The sequence below is a fragment of the Sceloporus undulatus genome, chromosome 2 (assembly GCF_019175285.1).
Source record: "Sceloporus undulatus isolate JIND9_A2432 ecotype Alabama chromosome 2, SceUnd_v1.1, whole genome shotgun sequence".
In the NCBI taxonomy this organism is placed as follows: domain Eukaryota; kingdom Metazoa; phylum Chordata; class Lepidosauria; order Squamata; family Phrynosomatidae; genus Sceloporus; species Sceloporus undulatus.
Window position 1 is genome coordinate 180,094,454 of NC_056523.1, and position 24,060 is coordinate 180,118,513.

General features: G+C 43.5%; 1 protein-coding gene across 1 annotated transcript; it reads right to left on the reverse strand.

Moving 5' to 3' along the window:
- Positions 1-137: 137 nt before the first annotated feature.
- Positions 138-24,060, reverse strand: SHMT2 (serine hydroxymethyltransferase 2). Its single transcript, XM_042450230.1, has 12 exons — positions 23,905-24,060; positions 19,836-20,027; positions 17,812-17,891; positions 16,348-16,548; positions 14,817-14,898; positions 13,074-13,196; positions 11,560-11,699; positions 6,673-6,838; positions 4,758-4,857; positions 3,095-3,250; positions 1,251-1,358; positions 138-567 (listed from the first exon to the last, which is right to left on the reverse strand). The coding sequence occupies exons 1-12, from the start codon at positions 23,935-23,937 to the stop codon at positions 440-442; spliced, it is 1,509 nt and encodes a 502-aa protein (XP_042306164.1). The 5' UTR covers positions 23,938-24,060; the 3' UTR covers positions 138-439.

Consider the following 24,060-nt stretch of genomic DNA (forward strand, 5'->3'; position numbering starts at 1 on the left):
AAGATATTAGATGCAGACAAATGAGTTGTGCATGCACACCCATGTACCTTAACCATCATAGACATGGATGGCATAGGATACAATACTACGTCCAAAAATGCCCTCAAAACATTCTGTGTTTTTAGTTCAGTCAGGGAAAGAGGTGAAGTTGTTTAATTTTTACAATCCATTTTGCATAATGATCCAGCCAAATATTACATGTGTATCGTGAGTCAGAGACTAGTCCCACTATAAACAAAAGGAGGTCAATTGTTTGAGTCACTATAAAATGGTCATGGGGGAAGAGGAAAGTAGCCAAGGAGAGTGCCTTTGGGGGTGGGAGGGTTCCCACTTGGCTAGCCCTAAGAGATAGGGCTGCAGGGTCTCCTGGCACCCAGCCTCTTGCAAGCTCCATCCATCTGAATGTAATGATGAGCCAGTCTCTGATAGGGCAGGGCTCTCAACGTTCATCAAAGCCAGGCATGGGGAAGGCACGGGCAAAGGTCTCCACACGTTGCCGGAGGTCAGACAGTTTCTGCTTTGTCTCTGGGTCAGCCAGCAAGAAGGATTTGAAATCTTGGAGCTTGGCTGGGGAGGGGGGAGAGAAAAAGAGAAAAGAAGCAAGTAAATTAGCAGTGGAAAGAGCTGAAAGCACATGGGGGAACTCTGGTGCAGAAAGAGATATCTCACTTCCTCAATAATGCATTCCATTTAGGCACAGGTTCCCAATCACTCCCTGACCCTCACTTTTCTTTCCATAGAGAGGACTATCAATTTCCCAGTACCATATTCCACCTACATCACCTCAAATTTTTTGTTAGGGAAAAAACAGCCTCAAATTTCTTCTTTTTAATTTCTCCCCCAGACCATTTTAGGCCCAGGAAAGGGCTTAAAAATGAACCAGGTCTTTGTTTTTTTAAAGGACTTTGGTGGATCTAAAACAGCTCAAGGAAGCCAATAAAATTCACCACCACCCTACACCCTAATTTATTTTTTAAAACAATAAAAACTCAAGGGGATCTCAAAAACAGCTACACAAGATGAACTTGCCAAATCTCAATTTAGATTGCCTACTAAACAGCCAAATGTGTGTGTGTGTGGGGGGGGGGGGGTCAGAATGTGGAATATAAAGCAATTGGCTGACTAACTGTAACTAGCGAAATTCCCAAAATACCCTACACCATATAGAGCATGGCTTATCTGTACTAGGTCTCCTATTAAGTGTCAAACAACTAGCATTTGTTAGCTTTCATAACATGCCAATGACTTACAGGTTTTCTTTTTGACATCCAGTCCAATCTTGATGCCTTCATCAATGAACTCCACAACTTTCTGAAAATCAGCTTCCCGGAACTGCCGGGATGTAAGTGCAGGTGCTCCTGTGGGACAAATGGAAGAGAATAGGATTAAGAGCACTTGTAATCCAAAGGCCAACATTACGAAGAGACAGAGTGGAAAATGCTGCAACTCAGAAGCAAAAGAGCAACACAGACTACAGTGGATAAGGGAGACCCAAGATGACTCTATTTCTCATTCCTCTCCAACCACCTTCTACTGAAGGACTAACTACACAAAGGCCAGCCATAAAGACAATACTTTGCTGGACTAATTGGCACTGCAGCTCTGAGTCCTAGGTCTGTACATATGTTCAACAACAGATTCTTCAAATGATTCTGCTGAAAGGGTGCCATGCCAACCCTTTAATTATGCACAGGAGATGCCAGCCAGAGACAGAAAACAGATGGACTATATTGTCCAGTGGTGCAATGGTGAACTATGAAGTGTGGGTGTCTATTGTTAAAATTCCCCAAGCCATACCTTTTCTCTCTCTCATTTTTGGTGACCAATAATTTCAACAGCTGTGGTGGTCGCTGTCTCAGTAAATCAACTCTGTCAGTTTTCCTCTCCACAAGGAGGATGTCTTTTGCACAGCTAGTGCCTCTTCAATCTCAAGCCACCCCAAAATACTCTGCCTTACAACAGGGGTAGCTCACAAAAACATTTTGTTACTCTGCTAATCCACAACCACTCAGGTACTTTAAAGGCTGCAGCTAAACTTGCAGCCTTACAAGCCCTGGTTGCACTACACTACCAGCAACATCTTATCCTAGTTTAACCCTTTTATTCTCACTAATGTCACACTAATCAGGCTTTTAGGGACATGAGGCCCTCTTCAAGGTGGTCACCTTCTCATCCAGGCACTGGATGATGAAACAGCCTCTGCAGATAACTGAGCTTTCCCAACACTTTTAAAGACAGAAGAAAAATGATAGAAATAAACAGGAGGAAAACATCAAATATGGTCCCTCCACTGCAAGGCATTGAAGGACCATGCAAGATGTGTTTATAGGAATTGGGAAGGCAAGAGTTGTGCCAGTGTGGCTCCACACAGAGGGGACCATGGACATTTTAAAGGCAAAGGAGAGCAGCACGGCAAAATGAAGAACTTGGTATCCTGAATTTTCTAGGCAGTTTTTTTTTTTTTTTTTTACTGTAGAGGGAGAAACCTTGAAAGGAGCTGCAACACAGTGCTGATGGTGAGAGGCAAGAAGCTCTGGAAATCTACATAACCCCTTTTCCTACTGGCTGCTCTTTTCCAGCCCCATGCTGTTAGAGAGCATAAATCTCTGTGTGAGAAACAGATGTTTTAATGAAAATTTTGGCCCACAAAAAGCTGAAGTCTACAAATGAAGCTCATCTGCATCTATTTGCTTCCATATATTCTGCTACGAGCAGGGAGGGAGAAATATCTCTAGAAGGCAATCAGACATTTCTGCTCCCACTTCCAATATACTTTCAAACCTACCACATACCGGCCTTTAAGAGCTAGAAACTTGCTTGTAAACACATGAAAACTGTACAGGATGACTTCATGGTATATGTTCAATGAACCTGTCCCCAAATCTCCATACCCTTCCCTACCCCCAATTCAACATTCCGGGGCGGGGGGGTTGATTTTATTTAAAAAGCAGAAAACAAAAGCAGGGTTTGAGTGTTCTTGGTGCTGAATCTGGATTATTTTAGCATAGATTATACACAATTCCAAACATGTAAATTCAGCACACACCTCATTTTTTGGGGGAAAAAAAATTACAATTGAACCTCTTGCTCTTACCAAGGCGCAAGCCACCAGGTGCCAAAGCACTCTTGTCCCCAGGACAGGTGTTCTTGTTGGCTGTGATGGACACCAGTTCCAGCACCCGCTCAGCCCGGGCTCCATCAATGCCTTTTGGCCGCAGGTCCACAAGCACCAGGTGGTTATCAGTACCACCTGACCCAAAAGAGAAAGAAGAGGGCATGTTGCTTCCCAACAGCCTTCCAAGTAGTCATAGTATCCTCTATATTCACCTATGGCTCCATCCCCAATATTTATTAAAACAAAAATATTATTAACAGTGCAACTAGTAAATGAAACTCTTGGGTCAAACTGAAGTTCTCTCTAGTCCAGTTGTCCCTTGTTGGGAGATTCCTGTCATAGCTGACTTACATAGCTAGTCTTATCCTCTACGAATATATCAAACTCACTCATCCCAGCCATTACCCCATCAGCCCTTCCAAAGTTTTGTGATAATGCATTCCATGGGTTAAATACATGTTGTACGAAGGATCCATTTTGATATTAGAATCGTAAGAGTTGGAAAGACCATGTGGTCTAACCTCCTGCCATGCTGTCTGACCTCCAAGGGAGAATCCACCATTCTGAACAATGGGCCAAAGCAGATACATTGGTTAATATTGCAAAGGATTACCTTTGGACTGATATTTTGGATCTCTGCTCACAGAAGCCCCAGTCCAAATTGTCAATGGTAAAGGATTGTGAGAGTTTTAGTCTAAACATCTGGAAGGCCAAAATTTCCCACCCTTGGGTTAATGCATAGTATGCAAGTGTGTATCTTATTCTTCCTTAAACAGTTACACAGTTAGGGCACAATTACTGGGAAAGAAATGACAGGGGAGGAGAGGATTATTTCTTAGGAGGAAGTTGTCAATGAAACCTTTCTCCCTATAGCTTTTAGTGTGCTGAGTGGGATGTGTAGTTTCCATTCCATTTTAATGATGGAGACAAGAGTCTTCATTACATGCTCTGCCTTTCCCCTTCCCCTAGCCACTTTGTAATTACAGTATTTAAAGAAAAGCATAATATACAACTGCACACTACATAGTAAACAAACATTTAGTTTGGTACCAAAGGTCCTACATTACATTTTTCACATCTTTAAGGTGAAGCTATCATCTTGGTTGAGAACACATGTGGCCCTTGGCCCTTGGTGATTCAAACAATACTCCATCTATTGATCATAATGTGTTTTGATTTCTTTCATAGCTATTCTCTCCTCCCCAGCAGCAATAGCACATTTCTGCTTGCAGCTGCAGAACCTAACATCTCCCCATATGCACAAGCCCCTGGCTGCTGTTAACCCTACCAGCAACATGTACTTTCATACTGCCCCAAAAGGAGGTTATGATGCACTAAGTTGAAACATACCACACAAATAAAATACAAATTCTACATCTTAGGCAATGCAACACCAATTCAGACTGTAGCAGAGAAACTTGTCTTGCTATATTAAATTTTTTTTGCATGAACAGAGCTACAAAGTCATGGAGAAGGCTCACTTAGACTTTTTCTCACTAATTTCCATACATCATACTGGGGGCTTTTACTATGAAACTAAAACATGTTGTATCCTGAAATAGTACAAATCAGCAAAGCTGATCCATATGGCTCTTTGGATTATGTGTCTCAGTTCAGAAGCAACAGAGTGTCTGCATTATACCAGAAACCAAGGTGTATCCTCTCTGCAGCAATGCCTCTGCCATGGCTTTGGCATTCTTCAATACTTGTTGGCAATACTCCTGGAACATGGGTGAGCTGGCCTACAAAGGAAGAAGGGATATCAAGTAAGCCCAAATGAACACTGTTCATATTCCATAAAACCATAGGGAGGAAGGTGCAACATTGTCTGCTCCATCCCAGTCCCTTATACCCACATAGTTAACCTAGTGCTTCAAGTATCCCTTTAAAAAGCAGCCAGTTAACTGATGCCTGACTGGGAAAGCATAGAATAATAACAATTAACAGAAAGGATTATGCTAATGATAAAGACTACTGTCTTCCAGAATACTAAATATCCTAAAGGTACCAGATCCCATCTGATCTAAGCTAAGCAGGGTCAGTGCAGTTAGTACTTGGATGAAAAACTGACCAAGTGCCATAGGCTAAATTTCAGAGGAAGAAACTGGCAAAAACATCTTCGAGTATACCTTGCCTAAGAAAATCTTATGAAGAGTGTGTGTGTGTGTGTGTGTGTGTGCTGTGCCTTCAAGTTGTTTCTGACTTATGGTGACTCTAAGGCAGAGTTATCATAGAGTTTTCTTGGCAAGATTTGTTCAGAGGTGGTTTGCCATTGCATTCTTCTGAGGCTAAGAACATGTGACTTGCCCAAAGTTATCCAGTGGTTTCATGGCCAAGATCGCCATAAATCTTCTAGACCAACACTTCTCAGATATCTGATATGGGGGGCTGGCAATTAAGGTGGGGCCATCTTATCCATGGGCTTGCCATTCGCAGATTCCAGCATCCACAGATGGCAAGCTGCATGCCTACACCACCATTAGGGACAGCCACCAATTGTCTGTGTAGGGATGCTCCCGGGTAAAGGAAGACCCCTGATCACACTGCCTGCTGTTTCACTCCAAGCTGCCCTTTTCACACACCTTCTGAGGTCCAAGGGGATGATCCTCTGAGTCTTCTCTGCCCTTGGGGAAGGGGCTCCTTGTTTCTTGGAGCCACCTTATCTCAGGGCGCAGCTAGGGGAATCCATTTGAGGAGGCAGATGAGCAGGAGAAGTGATGAGGTGCCCTCCTGGCAACAGGGCTCAACATTGCCCCTGAGATGATCTGGACCGGGCTCTGCAGAAGAAGCAGGAGGCCCTCCACAGCCACTTGGAAGGTGCCATCAGTGACTGCTGCTATTGTTTCCCCAGCTGCCCCCTGGAGCAGCCCTCCGCAACCAAGGCGCACCTGGAGAAGAGTGTTGTCCCCAATAGTAGCTGTCCTGTGGTCCCTAAGGGCAGTGCAGCCCATGTGTGCACTGCCATTGGAGACAATGGAACTTGAGCATCCACAGATTTTGGTATCCATGGGAGGGGTCTGCAATGTGGGCCAACTGTATTTTTTCCAGTGCGTAATTTTAACAATTTTAAAATTAATACTTAAAAATTAAAAACTAAAAAAAAGAACTTAAAATTTTTAAAAAACAAAGAAGTAACAAAGGATAAAAACATAAAGTATAAAATAATTTTAACTATAAAAGATATATAAATATAAATATAAAAGGAAATTAAAAATATAAATAAAAATATATAATATATAATTGAAAATAAAAATGTAAAGAAGATAAACATATTAATGTAAATATAAAATAACTAAATAAAATTATAATATTTATTAAAAATAAATATTAATATACTAGAATAATAATAAATATAAAAAATAAAATATAAAAATATAAACTTTAAAAAATAAAATAATAACTAATAAAGAGCCCAGAAATTTCCTCTTACAGGTCGGAATCCAAGAGTTTCATTTCATGTTAATAGAGCAAATGAAATGGCCATATATAAAAGACTAAAAATACACAATCTAAATTCTCAGAGAAAAGAGGAAGACCTACTTCCCCTTCTGTCTCACCTGTTTCAGTGCCACAGCCACAGCAGCAATGGCATGGTTATGTGGGCCCCCTTGCAAAGAGGGGAAGACAGCAAAGTTGATTTTTTCCTCCAAGTTGTAAGGAATCTCTTTGCCAGTCTTCTTGTCCACAGAACGGACGCCTTTGCGGTAGAAGATCAGCCCAGACCTACATAGGACAAGGGGGTAAAAGCATCAAAATTTTGGCCCTGCCTAGGTTAACATGTCTGTTGGCAGGGCTACTCAGGTTACATCTGCACAACAAAAATAATCCAGTTTGAGACCACTTTAAATGTCATGGGTCAATGCTATGGGTTTGTGAGATATTTAAGACTTCTCTGCTAGAGAGCTCTGGTACCCCAACAAACTCAAGTCCCAGGATTCCACAGCACTGAGCCATGACAGTTGAAGTGGTATCAAATTAGATCATTTATGCAGTGAGGATGCAGCCCCAGATACAGGATTCAAAGGTTCACTTCAGATTTCCACTTACCAAGACACCTGCGTCTATTACAAATCCACACTACCACAGCCATATGAATGTTGCAATTCCATAGAACCAAAGCAAAAAATGTTTAACACTTTTAAAAAATGTTTGTATTACATATTACAATCATCCCTCCATATTTGCGGCTTTGATATTTTCGGATTTGATTATTCACGAATTTCATTAATATGTTCTCTCTAGGACTGTCTAGGTCCTCCAGTGCAACTCTGTGGTCAACTTTAACTAAAAGTTGCACTGAAAGACCATTTGTAGCTACTCCAGTGCCATTCTATGGTCAGTGTATGTTGGACATTGACCACAGAGTTGCACTGGAGGACCTAGAGATTCCTAGAGAGGTGTCCTCTCAGGTAAAAACAGTGTTTTTGTTATTTGCAGTTTTTCCATATTCACGGGGGTCTTGTTCCCCTAACCTTAGCGAATATGGAGGGACAACTGTACTTCTAAGATTTTACCAGTCCATATATTCTCATGTATAAGTCGACCTCATGTATAAGTCAAGGAAAGGTTTAGGGTCAAAATCATAGATTTTGATATGACCCATGGACAAGTCAAGGCCAAAACTTAGAGGTCTATAACAAAGGATCTAAAGGGGAAAACACCACTTTCATCCCCCTTACTCCTTCTCTGGACCTCTCCTGACCACCTAACACCATTTTCCTGGTGATAGAGGAGGTTTTAACATCGAATGAGGAAAGGAAAGAAGTGGATTTAAATGTGGGGTTTGGTGGGGAGAGTAATAAGGCTTTAACAATGGATGGGGAAGGGAAAGAAGTGGTTTTAATGAAGGTTTGGTGGGGAGAGAAGACTTTAACATCAGATTAGGAAGGAAATCACCCATTTCACACACACACACACACACACACACACACTGCAGTCAGGTCTTTCTGAAATCACTGCCGAGGCACATGGGGCGATGCTTCTTTCAGGACCTTTCTAAGCATTATTACTGTACTGATTCGTATATGTCAGCCCATGGTTTTAGGGTCAATTTGGGGGCATTTCTCAACTCATATTTGCATATATATGGTGTCGCTAACTCAACCACCCCTGTGGATGATTTTGGAATTGAGGGTAAGCAATACTCTACCTGTACATTCTTTCTTTTTCTTTTTTTTTTTACAAAAACAATTTCTTTTGCAAAAGAAAGTGCCAAAGTGTTAAAAAAAAAACTCACGAAGGTAAATAATTTGCAAAGAATATGCGACCTTCCAGACACTATAGTGGTGAGGGACAATGCAAACTGCAGCCCAGCATCGTCTACAAGATCACAGATTCCATACTCCTGATCCAGGCAATCTCTACTGAAATCTCAAAAAGCTACAGAGAAGGACAAACAGGATTTCCCATAGCAGCAAGCAGGGATTCAGCATCCTTGAACATCCCATAACTTATTATACAAAATGGCAGCATTATGGATAGAAAAGCTATGCTCTCTGGTTCAGTTTATAGCCAGCTTTCCTCAATTCAGGGCTATCATTTTTAATACAGTTACCTCTCCATATCCACAGAGTTTTTATCCATAGATTCGAACATCCACAGCTCAAAAATATTTTTTAAAAAGAAAAACAAATTTCCAAAGTAAAGCCATTTTATATTAGGGACACCATTTCACTATGCCATTGTATTTAATGGGACTTGGGATCCATGGATTTTGGTATTCACGGGGGGTCCTGGAACCAAACTTCATTGGATACCAAGGGCCCACCTGTCTGCCAGCAAATTTACACTACACTGTTCCTGTAAAATTTCAGTACCTTTGTCCTCTTGCTTCAGGAGAGTACTTTGCCCTTTCATTACCCTTGGCACCACTTCACATGGGGCCCTGGCCAACTCTAGCTATAAGCACTGGGCCTGGGGGGGGGGGGGGTAATTTGACACCATTATGGGGAAGTTTGGTTTAGAAGTTGTTATTTTTGGGAACATTTAGTTTGAGTTCAATATGTTTAACTCTGGAGAGCTGCAGTTTGGGAACCTCTAAACTCAAACATTTAGTTTCAGTTAAATATAATAATAATAATAATAATTTTTATTTATATCCCGCCTTTCCAATTGCATGATCAAGGCGGCTTACAAGACAAGAAACAATAAAATACAGATAAAGCATCACAATATAAAAAGTTTAAAAACATCATTACTAGGGGTAGGAACGGGAATCTATACAAATCACAATTCACTAGGGGCAAGAAAAAGACAGTATATTGCACTAATCCGGGGTCGAAGAACAAGAACAAGGAGCAGAGAAAGAACACTATTACCTAGAGTGAAAAAGCCAGCTGGAATAGATGCGTTTTTAATTGTTTCTTAAAAGAAACTAAATATGCAGAGGAACGGAGCTCTATAGGGAGCTTATTCCACAATGAGGGGGCGGCGATAGTGAAAGCCCTCTGTGAGGTCCTCACCAAATGGGATTTAGGGACCTCTAACAAATTGGTCCCAGATGTTCTGAGTGTGCGGGGCGGATTATATGGGGAGAGACGGTCCTCCAAGTACCCTGGGCCCAAGCCATTTAGGGCTTTATAGGTCAAAACCAACACCTTGTATTGAGCTCGGAAACGAATGGGTAGCCAGTGAAGATCTTTTAAAATAGGTGTTATGTGGTCTGTCCTAGAACTACCAGCGACCAGTCTGGCTGCCATATTCTGCACCAATTGAAGCTTCCGGGTTTGGTACAAGGGTTGCCCCATGTAGAGCGCATTGCAGAAGTCCAATCGAGAGGTTACCAAAGCATGTACAACAGTTTCAAGGTCCCGACGGCCCAGGTAGGGGCGCAGCTGGCGTATCAGCCGAAGCTGATAACAAGCACTCCTGACCGTCGCGTCCACCTGGGATGTCAGATGAAGCGACGAATCAAGGAGTACTCCCAAGCTGCGCACCGAGTCCCTCAAGGGGAGCGTGACCCCATTCAGGACAGGCTGACAAATCTCACCACCCGGAACCGAGGGACCTATCATCAGTACTTCCGTTTTCCCTGGATTCACACTGAGTTTGTTCTCCCTCATCCAGCCCATTACCGACGCCAAGCAGGCATCTAGAGGAGAGATGCCATCCTTAGTTACTGCATCAGTCGGAGACACAGAGAAAATTATTTGGGTGTCATCAGCATACTGATAACACCACGCCCCGTGTCTCCAGATGATCTCTCATGTAGATGTTAAAAAGCATAGGGGATAAAATCGCTCCCTGAGGGACACCAGATGTAAGTGCCCTCTTATCGGAGCGACAGTCCCCCAGCTCCACCATCTGGAATCTAACCGAGAGGTAGGACCGGAACCACTGCAAAGCAGTGCCCCCGATACCCAACTCCTCCAGGCGTTCCAGAAGTATACCATGGTCGATGGTATCGAAAGCCGCCGAGATGTCCAAGAGCACTAACAGGGACACGCTTCCCCTGTCCATGCTCATGTTTGTTTGTTTGCTTTCCTGTCACTTACATTACTTGTATAATTGAAATAATCAACCATCTTAATTTTTAAAAATGGCATTTCCTTGTCTCTGTTAGTAAATTATCTGAAAACTTTGCTTTAACAGAAATGTAGGGCTGCATCTGCACAGCAGAAATAACCTGGTTTGATATCACTTTAACTGTCACGGCTCAATGCTATGTAATTCTGGAAACTGTTGTTCAGTGGGGCACCAGAGCAAGGCAACAATTCCCAGAATTCCATAGCACTGAGCCATGGCAGTAAAAGTGATGTCAAGCTGGATTATTTCCACCATGTGGAGGCAGCCTAAACTGCCTTGATGTTTCCTAAACCACTCTAGAGTATGGCCTTATCACAGGAAAGTAGCATACACTCAAAAGAATGATTAAATAGATTACATACAACTTAAAGAGAGTGTTGGTCTGCAACTTTTTGCATCCTTCATCATTGGCACATCAGACTGGGGATGATGAATTTGCAGTCTAACAACTTCAGGAGAGTCTCAGTTTGCCCACCCTTCTCTAAACTAATTTACAATGAAGGTAGTGTTTCAGACATGAGTCTCTTCTAACCCTGTTTGGAAATGTCAGGGATTTAAGATGCAGTTACCCCTTGGAACTCACGGGGGATCCGTTCTGAACCACCATCACCTTGCGAGTTCCAAAACTTGCACATATTCAAGCCCCATAGGCTTGAATGGAGTGCACGTCCCATTGAGGTTAATGGCAGTTGCCTCTCTGTGCATTTTCAAATCCACAGATTTCAAGTCCGTGGACTTGGAGGGGCGACTGTAGTATTAAACTGATATCCTTCTTGGTGAACATGCAACAGTGGTGGGGAGGCTATGCAGCTGGATTAAAGTTCCCATCCTCCTTGAGATTTTGCCATGTTACCTAGAGTTGATGGGAGCCTAGAGCTGATGGGAGCTCCCTGCTCTGAATATGGAGAAGAAACACCTACCTTGCTCCACGTAACGTCTTGTGAGTCGTGCTGGTGACCAGATCAGCATAGTCAAAGGGAGATGGAATGACTTTCGCTGCCACCAGGCCACTGATGTGGGCCATGTCAGCCAACATGTACGCCTTCACTTCTTCACACACCTGACAGAAAAGGGCAGATCAATTCCCTACTCAGAGCTCAGAAGTAACTCGTTAAGAACAGTGGAGCCACTAGGAAAGTGTGGGGTGTGTGGGTCACATTGGGTGACACCTCAGAAGAGGGGTAACAGCTGGTCAGGCCCTCCACCAGCTGTGGGGTGAGAAGGGGTGCATGCACCCCTCCAGGATTCACTATGGTCACAGCCTCCTCTTGAGGAAGAGGTCATCACTGTGGTGAAGAAGAATGGAGAGCACACTCCACCCAGCTTTGCCACTGCTGTGGCTCCTTCCTCAAGAAGCCACCACAGCAATAAAAGAGAAGGTCAAGCTTGCCCGTCCAGGTTTTGCCACCACAATGGCTCCCTCCTCAATATGAGGCCACTATTGCGGCAAAAGAGAAGGACAAGTGCTCTCCTCTAGGTTTTTCCACATCGGCAGCCTCCACCTGAGGAGGAAGCAACTGGAACTATGGAGAAAGGCAAGTGTCCTTTTGGCCATGGCCACCACTACTCCTCCCACACCAGGTGACACCAGGTTTGGGGATGCCACTCATTAGGAATAATTACACACTTGTCCACTTGGCCTTCCACATTTGCGGCTTTGACTTTTGTGGATTTGATTATTTGCGGGTTTGATTAATATGTTCTCGCTAGCAATCTCTAGGTCTTCCAACACAACTCTGCCAGAGGTTGGCTATAGAGTTGTACTAGAGAACACAGAAGTTCCTAGAGAAAATGCTGTAGCTATAGAAGTATCTAAAACAGTTACGATTTCACTGCAAGAGAAATGAGGTGCTCTCTCATTACATTATGATTCTATGATTCCATTATTCTGATTCTGTAATAACCTTAATTACACCAGTAAAAGGACAGCTTCTTTGTAGAGTTCTGGACTGTAATTGTTTGTTTGTTTTTTAAGTAAAAAAGAATAACTACTTTAGTTATTTCTGAAAAAGAAAATAGTTACTTCTTTATAAAGGTAAGTAGAATGTGACTAATTATTTTGAGGTCCTTGGAACTATAACTATAACTAATTGTTGTTGTTTTTTAAAAACTAACTCCCCCAATTTTGCCCCAGGCCCTTGACCATTAATCTCCACCACCTATCTCAAGTGAGATGCACCATCAACACCAGTCCAGAACAACCCAGTATACTAGACGGATCTATTTCCTACACATAAAAAACTATTCAACCCACAAGCAAACTCCATTTCACTCAGAAGCTCACTTTCCCATCGAACTTTATTACACAGAGGAAAGGGGAGAGAAAGGGAGCATTACTGCTGCCACCACCCACTCACCCACCCACCCCTGGCAATATCTAGTCAGTTTATCCAAGTTGACCATTGCCCTCCCTGCTACTTCTCCCAAAGTGTACCTTTTTGATGCGGGCATAGTCAATGAGGCGGGCATAGGCACTGGTGCCAGCAATTATGAGACGTGGGCGGAAGAGTCGGGCAGTGATTTCTAGCTGATCATAATCTATTAGTCCTGTTGTTGGCTGGAAGAAGAGGTGAAGTAGAGAAGAGCAACACAGGTCAATGTACAAGAATACCATCCTTCTTCCACAGCTACATGCAAACCCGTACAAGCACTCAGGCATGCCAGCACAACAAATCTTGCCAAATAAATCATAGACTACTGGAGCCAGCATGATGCAAAGGTTTGAACAGTGGGCTAGAACTCTGGCAAACCACGGTTCAAAACCCCACTCAGCCATGGAAATTCAGTGAGTGACCTTGGGCAAGCCACACTCTCTCAGCCTCAAAGAAAGGCAATGGTAAATCTCCTCTGAATAAACCTTGCCAAGAAAGCCTTATGATAGGGTTGCTATAAGTCAAAAACAACTTGAAGGCACATTGCAATAAACAAAGAAGAAAGCATGTTAAAGAAACTGATTATAATGGCTGCATACTCATCCAAGGCTGCATATACACTATAGAAATTTAACTGTCATGGCTCAATGCTATGGAATTCTAGGAACTGTAGTTCTGAGATATTTAGCCTTCCCTGTCAGAGAGCTCGAGTGTTACAACAAACTACAATTCCTAGAATTCCATAGTACTGTGCCATGCCAGTTAAAGTGGTGTCAAATAGAACTATTTCTGCAGCGCAAATGCAGCTGATAAAGATACTGATAAAGATACTGACTGAACCTGTGGCCTTCTAGTTCTTGGTTGGGGCCCCAACTCTCATTAGCCCCAGTCAGCTTGGTCAATGTTCATGGGGGACGGATGGTATTCCAATATACAAATACATATACAAAGCCTTGAACACAGAGCACTGTATGAAAAAGATATTTTTGCAGGCTATCACAGGAAACTGCCTGATACTAAAGTCAAGTTTTTATGCATCCAGCCCTATCATGTGTGCATGAAACCACTGACTTTCCACAACACATGCATGTTACAGCTAACACCTCGCCAGAGCTTGAAAATGTTGGGATTTTTTTTGCGGGGGGAAATGTTGGACTACAACGTCCAGAGTGTTGCAGTCAGCCATTCATTCTCTCTCTATATATATATACAGTATATATACTTCCCAGTTTTGCATTTCACACATAATAGCATAGATGCAAGCAAAACATCCTGTAAAAGCTGACTTTAGCACAACAGTAACTTACATCTTGGAGCACTTGGCCATATTCAATACACATTCACATATCCACATCCTCTCAATACAGGTTGAATATCCCTTATCTGGAATTCCAACATCCAAAATACTCCAAAATCCACATGGGTGACTGGATAATGACACCTTTGCCTTCTGATGTTTCAATGTACACAAACTTGGGTTTATGCACAAAATTATTTAAAATATTGTGTATAAAATTACCTTCAGGTTATGTTTATAAGGTGTATACAAAACATAAATGAATTTCACGTTTAGACTTGGGTCCCATCTCCCGGACATCTAATTATGTATTTACATATATTCCAAAATCTGGGGGGAAAAATAAATCGAACAAAATGTCTGATCCCAAGTGTTTCAGATAAGGGAGATTCAACATGTATACTCCTTATAGACCTATAAGCTTCCTCCCCCTTGGCTTCATAAGAATAAACCAAGAGCAAACTGCAACATGTATACACATGAACACATACCCTTTTTGTTCACTCACATTTAGTTTATAGGGCATGGATTCAAAGAAGATAGAAGTGGCTGAGATGCGTTTGACATCAGACATGTACCCATGTGTCAGGCTGCCAGGGAGACAAAAACCATATGGTCAGAACAGAGTGCAAGCCCTAGTCATAACATAACTTTTGACAGAGATCAAACAAAAATTCTTCAACTCAGGTGGGCCCACAGATTATTGTATGTATTTATTTAATTAATTTAATTTTTATCCTGCCTTTCTCCCAAAAAGGGACCCAAGGCTGCTCACAATATAAAAACAAAAAAAGATTAGCTATGTAACGCTCCCTCTGCCAAAACAGGATGGCTACTCTGAGGTTTGAAGGAGAGATCTATATGGCCTGGATATGTTTGGCAAGTGATAGAAGGCACAGTGCATCCTTGGAAGAGAAGAGGCACCCCTCCTAAATATTCCTCCTGGTAAGAAGAGAAACTAGAACTTCCCACAGATAGGGGCAAATTGACTATCTCACTGAGAGTAGGCAAGTTTCTGTCCAACCTGGGATTTTTATCCTATGAGGAATTTCACCTCCTCTGTGAATGCCAATGTGGTGTGGTGGTTTGAGCACTAGACTAAGACTCTGGAGACCAAGGTTTGAATCCCTACTCAGCTGTGGAAACCCATTGGGTGACCCCGGGCAAGCCACTCTCTCTACTTCAGAGGAGGGCAAAAGCAATCCTGCTCTGAACAAATCTTGCCAAGAAAACCCTGTGATACGGTCACCTTAGGGTTGTCAAAAGTCAGAAACGACTTGAAGGCACACATCAACAATGGGGGGGGGGGGGGGGAATAGAAAGAAAGCCCACTCTCAAATCTGTATTTGTGGCTTTGACTTTTGCGGATTTATTATCCACAAATTTGATAAATATGTTCTCTCCAGGAATCTCTAGGTCCTCCAGTGTGACTGTGGTTATTCTGCCAAAAGTCATGCTAGGGGACCTAGAGATTCCTAGAGAGAACACTTCTTTAGGTATTCATAGGTCCTCCAGCACAATTCTATGGTCAACCTTCAGCAGATGTTGACCACAGAGTTGCCTTGGAGAACCTAGAGATTCCTAGAGAGGTGATCTCTCAGGTAAAAAAATAGTGTGTTTTTAATTTGTGTTTTTTTCACTTTCATGAGAGTCTGGTGTCCTTAACTGCAACAAATGTGGAGGGTCCACAATATATAAGTTCTACATCATTTTCCATTAATTCTTCAGTTCCACTACTTCTGTCTCCCTATTGCAGCCCTTTCAATCACTCCTCCCGCATTCGGTCCTTTATTAGTCCTGCCAGTTTTCAACCTCCCATTACTCTTGTGCTTCATCTTCCCTTTCACATCATACTTCTCAACCACAACGACATATCCTCCACTTAGTTCCTCCCTCAATCAAAGTAGCCACACTGACTGGAGGTTAATGAGAATCCAATGCATCTGGAGGGCAACAGAATAGGGGAAACTGTTTTTTTAGTGAACAGGAAAATTCCTTAGCTGCCCTCACACAAGTTCTGGCTCCTAACTGGTACGTACTGGCCCCCATCAGGGAGGTCTAGACCCATGAGTCGTTCGTGAGGCTGCAGCAATGCCGTGTAGGCAGCAAAGTTGGCAGGGGAGCCCGAGTAGGGCTGGACGTTCACCCCCCAGCGTTCAGGGTCCAGGTCAAAGGCCTCAAGAGCACGGCGTTCACACAGCAGTTCAATGCGGTCCACCACCTCCGAGCCACCGTAATATCTGTTTGTCAGGATATAAATGAGAAAAGAAGCATTAAAGATTTCACCACCATCACATCTCCAAGCTGGAAAGGAACAAAAACAAAAATCTTATCTATCTCCTCCCAGCCACCATAATATATAAAAGATGTTGCCAAGGCAACAGTCTCCTCTCAAAGCCCTCTTCTACCTCTTGTCTACACAGAAACACTCCACAACTGATTTAGGCCACATCCGCACTGCAGAAATAATCTAGTTTGAGACCACCTTAATTGCCATGGCTCTGTGCTATGGAATTTTGGGAACTGTGGTTTGTTTCTGGAATTCCATCACATTGAGTCATGGCAGTTAAAGTGGTGTCAAACCGGATTATTTCTGCAGTGTGAATGCAGCCTTAAACTGCACCCTCCTCTTCATTACCATTTTTCCCCTGATGGCAACCGTCCCCTATGCTGTCTTTTTCCACTCCTAATATGCGATCTGATCACAATTTACTACTTTGGCTGGCATCCATGGCCAATCATTGAGGTAACAGCATAAGCCCATAACACCAGACCTTTGATCAGACCTGTCCAAATTTCAGTTCTGTTTCATTAATGCCTGTTCTAAGGGAGGCCATTCTATGTGGCATACCAAAAACAGGGCCCTTTCACACTACACAACTGATTTCATAAATACACAATATTATGATTTCACTTGGCTGCCTTCTACGGTATCCTGGGGGTGGGTTGCACTTTGGTCAGAGGCATCACAGAGGCTTCCTGGCTGAGAATTCTAGTTGCCCCTTCCCTAAACTGCAAATCCCAGGATTCCATAGCATGTTACCATGGCAGTTGAAGTGGGATCACAATGCTGTAATTATGTAGTTTGAAAGGCCCACAGGTACACTACTGGGAAGAGTTCATGAGTTGTTCAATTTTCTCCCAGCACCTTGAGGAATGGGTTTCAAATTATCTTCACAAGAATTGCCAACAAAGGCAGAAAGAGGAAATAAAGGAACTTCTTTTTCCCATTCTTTCCAAACATGGACACTGTGCACTTTTATTCTACCACATTCCCTTTCCACTAATTCCCTTCTTTGTCTTATTTTCTCTCTTGCTGCCTTCTATCACTTTCCCCTGTTGCTAGAAAATTTTATTTATTACATGGAAAATGTTTTTAAAAATCAATAAATTATCAGAGCAAATGAAACACAGCAGAAATTGCCCACCTCTGCTTTACTGACAAAATGTTGTATTGTAATGTTATGGTTTATCCAGATTGTCCTACTCTAGAATGACATTACCTCTTGCCAGGGTAGCCCTCTGAGTATTTGTTGTTGAGGCAGGAGCCCAGGGCTTCCAGGGCAGCTCGACTGCAAAAATTCTGGGATTCGGGTGAGAAAGAGAGAAATAAAACACAGAGAGAAGAAAATGGAATGATTCACATCCATCTGACAGAGAGCTAGAAATGTCCATACTTCCTACACCACAAGCTTAAGGGGAGAAATAGTAGTCATGTGGGATGGTGAAACCTGGACTGTGACCATGGAGGAGTATTCTAACCTCTGTCCCCTGAATTGCACTGAAATCCATCCTGTTCACTGTAGTATTTTCTGCCAAGCTAACACAGTGGAGATGGGGGAACTGAAGCGAGGAGATGCAAGGGAAGACAAACACTGCCATTCTCATGATTCAGAACCAAAGGAGAATTAAGACACCTCTCTAGGAATCTAGAGAGGAATCGAGAGAGAATCTGCCAGATGTTGACCATAGAATTACGCTGGAAGACCTGCAAATGTCTAGAGAAGTGTTCTCTCTAGGGATTTCTAGGTCCTCCAGCATGACGTTTGGCAGATGTTGACAGTCGTGCTGGAAGACCTAGAGATTCCTAGAGAGAAAATATTAATCAAATCCATGAATAATCAAATCTGCAAAAGACAAAGCCTTAAATGTGGAGGGCCAACTGTATTTGTTTTTCTAAAACCTGGACTACATTATTATTAAAGTAGTAACCCCATGAATTGCATAGGCTCTTCTTAGGCAAGTAATCCTCAGAGGTAGTTTTTCCTGTTTCTTCCTCTGAAAGGAGGAAGCACCCACAGCACCTGTGATTCACTGGTGATTTCCCATCCAAGTATTAACCAGAGCTGATCATGCTTAGCTTCCAAGATCAGACAAGATCTGATCTGATTCTTTTGGGGTATTTAGGCCATCATACCATGTTACAAACTGGGACGGGAGGCTGAGACAAAAACAGAGACAGGGAACCTATGGCCATCTAGACATGGTTGGGCTTTATTTCCCATAATCACTGACTAACATGACCAATGGTGAAGAATGATGACATTAATAATTGTTCAACATCTGGATGCCCATGAGTCCACAGCCCTAGATTAGGGGGAAAGTGATATGTTTAAGAATGCCTCTTCTGGCTATAGCGCCATTTGAACCTAGGACCTTCCAGTTCTTAGACAGCATCCTGAGTAACAAAAATTCAGAAGGTTACCAATAGCTGTTAGCTATAATACCCGAGTGTGAGCTCAAAAGCAGCAATGTGGCCCTCCAAATGTTGTTGGACTGCAAGTCCCAACAGTTCTAGGCTTTCCTCCCAATGGCAAGAAATGTTGGAAAGTGAGATGAACAACTTCTGGATAGCTGTATGATTCCCACCCTGGCTCTACACTCAGAGGTAGAACACCAGTTGCAGAGGCAAGAGTACATATTGCCTTCATGCACTGCTTGTGGGTTTTCCATCTAATTGGACACTGTGGTTGCATTTACACTGGAAAAAATAATCCAGTTTGACACCACTATAATTGACATGGCTCAGTGCTATGGAGCAGAGCTCAGGTACCACAGCAAGCTGCAATTCCCAGAATTACATAGCAATGAGCCATGGCAGTTAAAGTTGTGTCAAGCCTGATTATTTCTGCAGTGTGGATGCAGTCTGTGAGTAACAGGAGGATGGGCTTTAGAAGAATCCTTGTGTAGACCAAGACCAATATTCTTAAGGGTTAATATCTACATTAGAAAGGGTGGGAGGACCTGAGCTCTCCAGATACTGTATTTGTTTAATTCCAACTCTCAGCAGCTTTTGCAAGCCTGGTCAACGGTGGGGTAGGTTGAGAATAGCAATTCATCTCCAGAGCCAAAGGACCCCTGCCCTCAACATCTCCAGTTTAAAGAGTAAGTAAACCACTTAAGTTGTGAACCTTCAGAGCTTCATAGGGGAGCAAGGAAGGAAACAGTCCTTGCCGCAGAAAGTAACCAAAACATAATGCAACCATTCACTTGCACTCCATTCCAGGAGTAAAGAAGGGTCACCCACCTCCGAGGCGATGAGCTCCAGTCCCCGGCACTGCCGATCCTTCTCTTGCTGCACCAGCTCCCACATCTCTGGGTCACTCTCTGACAAGCTCTCCTGCCCAGTCCAGCCTGGCATCTCTTTGGCAGGCACTGCAGCTGCTTTGCTGTGTTGGGCCCGCAGGCTCCCTGTAGCCTGGCAGCATATCCTCAGGGGCTGAGGGAGATGAAAAAGAGAGGAAGATGTTCAAACAGGATCTTACAATAACCCAAGAGTCACATTTCTTACACATTATAATGTACCACAGAGGCTCTAGTTGATCTGCCAGGAGGTTTCCCCATCCAAGTTGCAAACATAGCATCTATTTCAGCCTTCTCCCATCTGGTGCCCTTGCTACAAGTGAACTACAACTCCCAATAACCTCAGCCAGCAAAGACAATGGCCACAGATGATAGAGACTGTAGTGTATTTGCTTGAACACACAACACACACACACAAGGATGGGAACTACTGCATATAGAGACCGGCCACATATCACTTGAGAGAGCTGGGATCTCAGCCCACATTTACTACAAGCTTTGCTGACTCCTAGATTTGCCAAGTGGACCCTTTTTTAGTAGCTCTGTTCACATCAGAACTGGGCTATTGCCATAGGCCAAGAAACCCTATCACTTTTCTGTAAGCTAAAATAGATGGTGGGAGATTCAGGGAGGGTATGCAAGGGGGAGAGGGCTGAGAGAGCATCCAAGCAAAATACTAGTTCTACCAACATTAAGAAAATAAAAACAAAACTGAAAGGCAGCAAAAATTACTGTATATCACCAGCTTGTGAATTTGTTGTTTGGGTAATGTGCCCTCCAGTCAACTTCAACTTATGGCAGCCGTCTCCTATTGTTTCCCCAACAAGATTTAGTCAGAGATTTGCCACTACCTTCCTCTTAGGCTGAGAGTGTGTGACTTGCCCCAGATCACCCAATGGGGTTCTATGGCTAAGCAGGGATTTGAATAGTGACCCCCCCCCCCCCGCAAGAGCCCAAGTCCAACACTCAAACCACTACACCATTTTGGTGCTCTAGCTTGCAAGTTGTGTGTGTGTGCACACCTTCAAGTTGCCTGTCAACTTATTGTGACTCCAGGAATTTCATAGTGTTTTCTCAGGCAAGGAATCCTCAGAGGTGGTTTTGCCAGTTCCTTCCTCTGAAATATAACCTACAGTACCTGGCATTCATTGGCAGTCTCCTATTCAAGTACTAACCAGGGCTGACCCTCCTTTGCTTTCAAGATCATACAGATCATACATTCAAGTGCTGATACGTTTGAGCAACTGAACTACTCGCAGAGATGCCCAGGTCCATAGTGTAAACAACAAACCTAGAATGTGTGAGTGAGATTATTTGCAGAGTCCTGCTAAAAACAACGTGTTAATGATCCCAGAGAGAAAAGCTGGCAGAGTGAAGGGAACAGTCGATTTCAAGGCCTGCTGGAATAAAAGTTGGCTTTGTGTTGCAAATCGGCAAGCATGCTTCATTCGCTCAGAACAAGGGAGGCATTCGCTTTGGCTGCTGAGCTGGCAATTCTGACAGGGAAAAAGTTTTGCATGCACAGACACAAGTTCCTTCCCTATGCTCAAACACTCTTCAAAGCAAGCTACTCTGTCACCACAAATGACAGCCAACCGCCTTTGAAAAGAGGTGGTTTCCTCTCCTTTCCCTCATCGAAAGATGCTCCAACCCATCCTCGCTTTTGCAGATGATGTAACTGGCTCCTTGAGGTTGCATCAGAAAGGAGACCTCAGGAATGTCTCAAGTTTGGCACAGTAGCCAACATGCTCCGACAGAATGAAAAGACAACATTCTTTTTTAAAAAAGAAATTACAATCTGTAACTTTCAATCTATTGCTGTTTTAATGTACACATATCCATTTGTTTTCAACTGCATGGACAGATTCAGTTTTAAAATAAGTTTTAATCCTCGGTGGCCAAAGCAGATTAGTTATTTTTAATTCCTTTTTTTTTTAAAATGTGTTGTAATTAGGTTACCTAATCGAGATACTTAACCTGCGAATCAGAAAGCAGTTTTCTGGGGGCAAGTCATTTTTTATTGACCTGTTTATTCAAATGGCAGAGTTGGTGCCCAGGGAAACTTCTGCCAAAGAGACTTTGGTAAAGAGATAAAGCAGCCTCACAAGTTTCTTTTTGTCCCTCTCCCTTCCTTCCTTCCTTCCCCCTTGTCTGCTCTGAAGGCCTCTTTTGGAATTTCTCCCCCTTTCCCTCCTGAAAGCTGCAATGTCAGATAGGACAAGAAGATGCTCCAAAATGAGCCCATAAAAGTCAGCCGAGCGTGGCTGCTGGGAGAGGTTTTCGGCTGATAATAGCGTCTCAGTCTTGAACATCCAGATAACTCTTTCCCCCTCGCTCAGTGCCGCAATACAAGAGCCATTAGCCAGAATTAAATAATAATTGAATGGCAGAATGGACCCCCCCAAAGAGATCTGTGCTGTCATCACATCCCCTGCTATAACCCTCCAGCGGGGATATAAAACTCCTTTTACCCAAGAAGTTTGGTTTCCTTTACTTGCACAATTTAACTTTCCCACTGGAAAGAAAAGAACAATAATTGTAAAAGGGTGTATGGGAACACCACCCATGAGAAAAGATCTTGACAGGAGGAGCAAAACTTTTGTCACTGCTGTCGTTGCATAGATGGAGGCCCGAGACAGAAAAACTGATCTTGCCCATAGAAAGCAACCTTTTCTTGTGTATTCCTGTATGGCAAAGGGTTGGTCTGGATAACCCTTGGGGATCTCTTCTAACTCTATGATTCTATGCACAGAGCTCATTTCAAACCCCTTGCCAAATACCCCAAAGGCACCAGATCTTCTGTGATCGTGAAAGCTAAGCAGGGTCAGCCCTGGTTAGGACTTGGATGGGAGACCACCAAAGAATATTAGGTGCTACAGGCTACATTCCAGAGGAAGGAACTGGAAAAGCCACCTCTGAGTAGCCCTTCATGGGATTGCCATAAGTTGACAGGTGACTTGAAGGCATCTTATCCCTGCTCAGCCACATCAACTGGGTGAACTTGGGCAAGTCATACTCTCTCAGCCTCAGAGAATGAGCATGGCAAACCCCTCTGAAGAAAGTTCTACCAACATTAAGGCCTGGCTCTGAATTTCCAGAGCCCAAGTCCAACATTCAAACCACTACACCATTCTGGTGCTCTAGCTTGCAAGTTGTGTGGGAGTGGGACAGGAGGAAGATTCAGGTTCAGAGCTCTACTACTTGAAGGCACACAACAACAGACACACAAAGACACACACCTCATATGCAAAGGGAAAGAATGGAGGAAGACTTAGGACCAGAGCTCTGCTACTTGAAGGCACACAACAACAACAATTACAAAAGAAAGGACTGGGGCAGGAGGTACTCGGGTTCAGAGGCACACAACAACAACAACCACACAAACACAGAGACACCACAAATGCAAAGGGAAGGAATGGGACAGGAGGAAGACCCAGGAACAGAGCTTTAATACTTGGAGACACACAAAAACAACACAAAAAAAAAGGGGGGGGGAGACAGAATGGGGCAGGAGGAAGACTCGGGACCAGAGCTATAATACTTGAAGGCACACAACAACTACACATACACACCAAAAAGGGGGAGAGACTGAGACAGGAGGAAGGCTCAGGTTCAGAGCTTGGATACTTGAAGGCACACAAACAACAACAAACACAGACACCCCAGATGCAAAGGGCAGGAAGAGGGCAGGAGGAAGACTCAGGCTCTGAGCTTTAAGACTTGAAGGCACACAACAACAACAACAACACATCAAAAAAGGGGGGGACAGACTGGGAGAGGAGGAAGAGTGAGGTTGAGAGCCTGGCTCCTTTGTAAACCCACCCCAAACCCAAGGCCTCTGAGGCCAAGGCCCTGCTCAGAGAAGTTCCCTTGTGCAACTTCCCTTGCAGAGACCCCTTGCAGTCCCCAAACTCAAAGGTAGTAGTAGTGCTGCTGCTTCCCCCTCTGCAAGGAAAGCCCCTTGCAGCCCAGCCCCTGAGCCCTCCTCTCTTGCCCTCTCCCCGTCTTCTTACCTTGGCCAGGTGTCTAAAGGGGAGAAGCACCATTGCAGCCAAAGGGGCACAGCAGCTCTTTCTGGCTCGTGCGTAAAGGCAGGGAGTCCCCAGCAGCAGCAGCAGCCCAGATGGCAAGGCAAGGAGGAGGGAGCCACAGAGGCAGGGAAGAAGCAG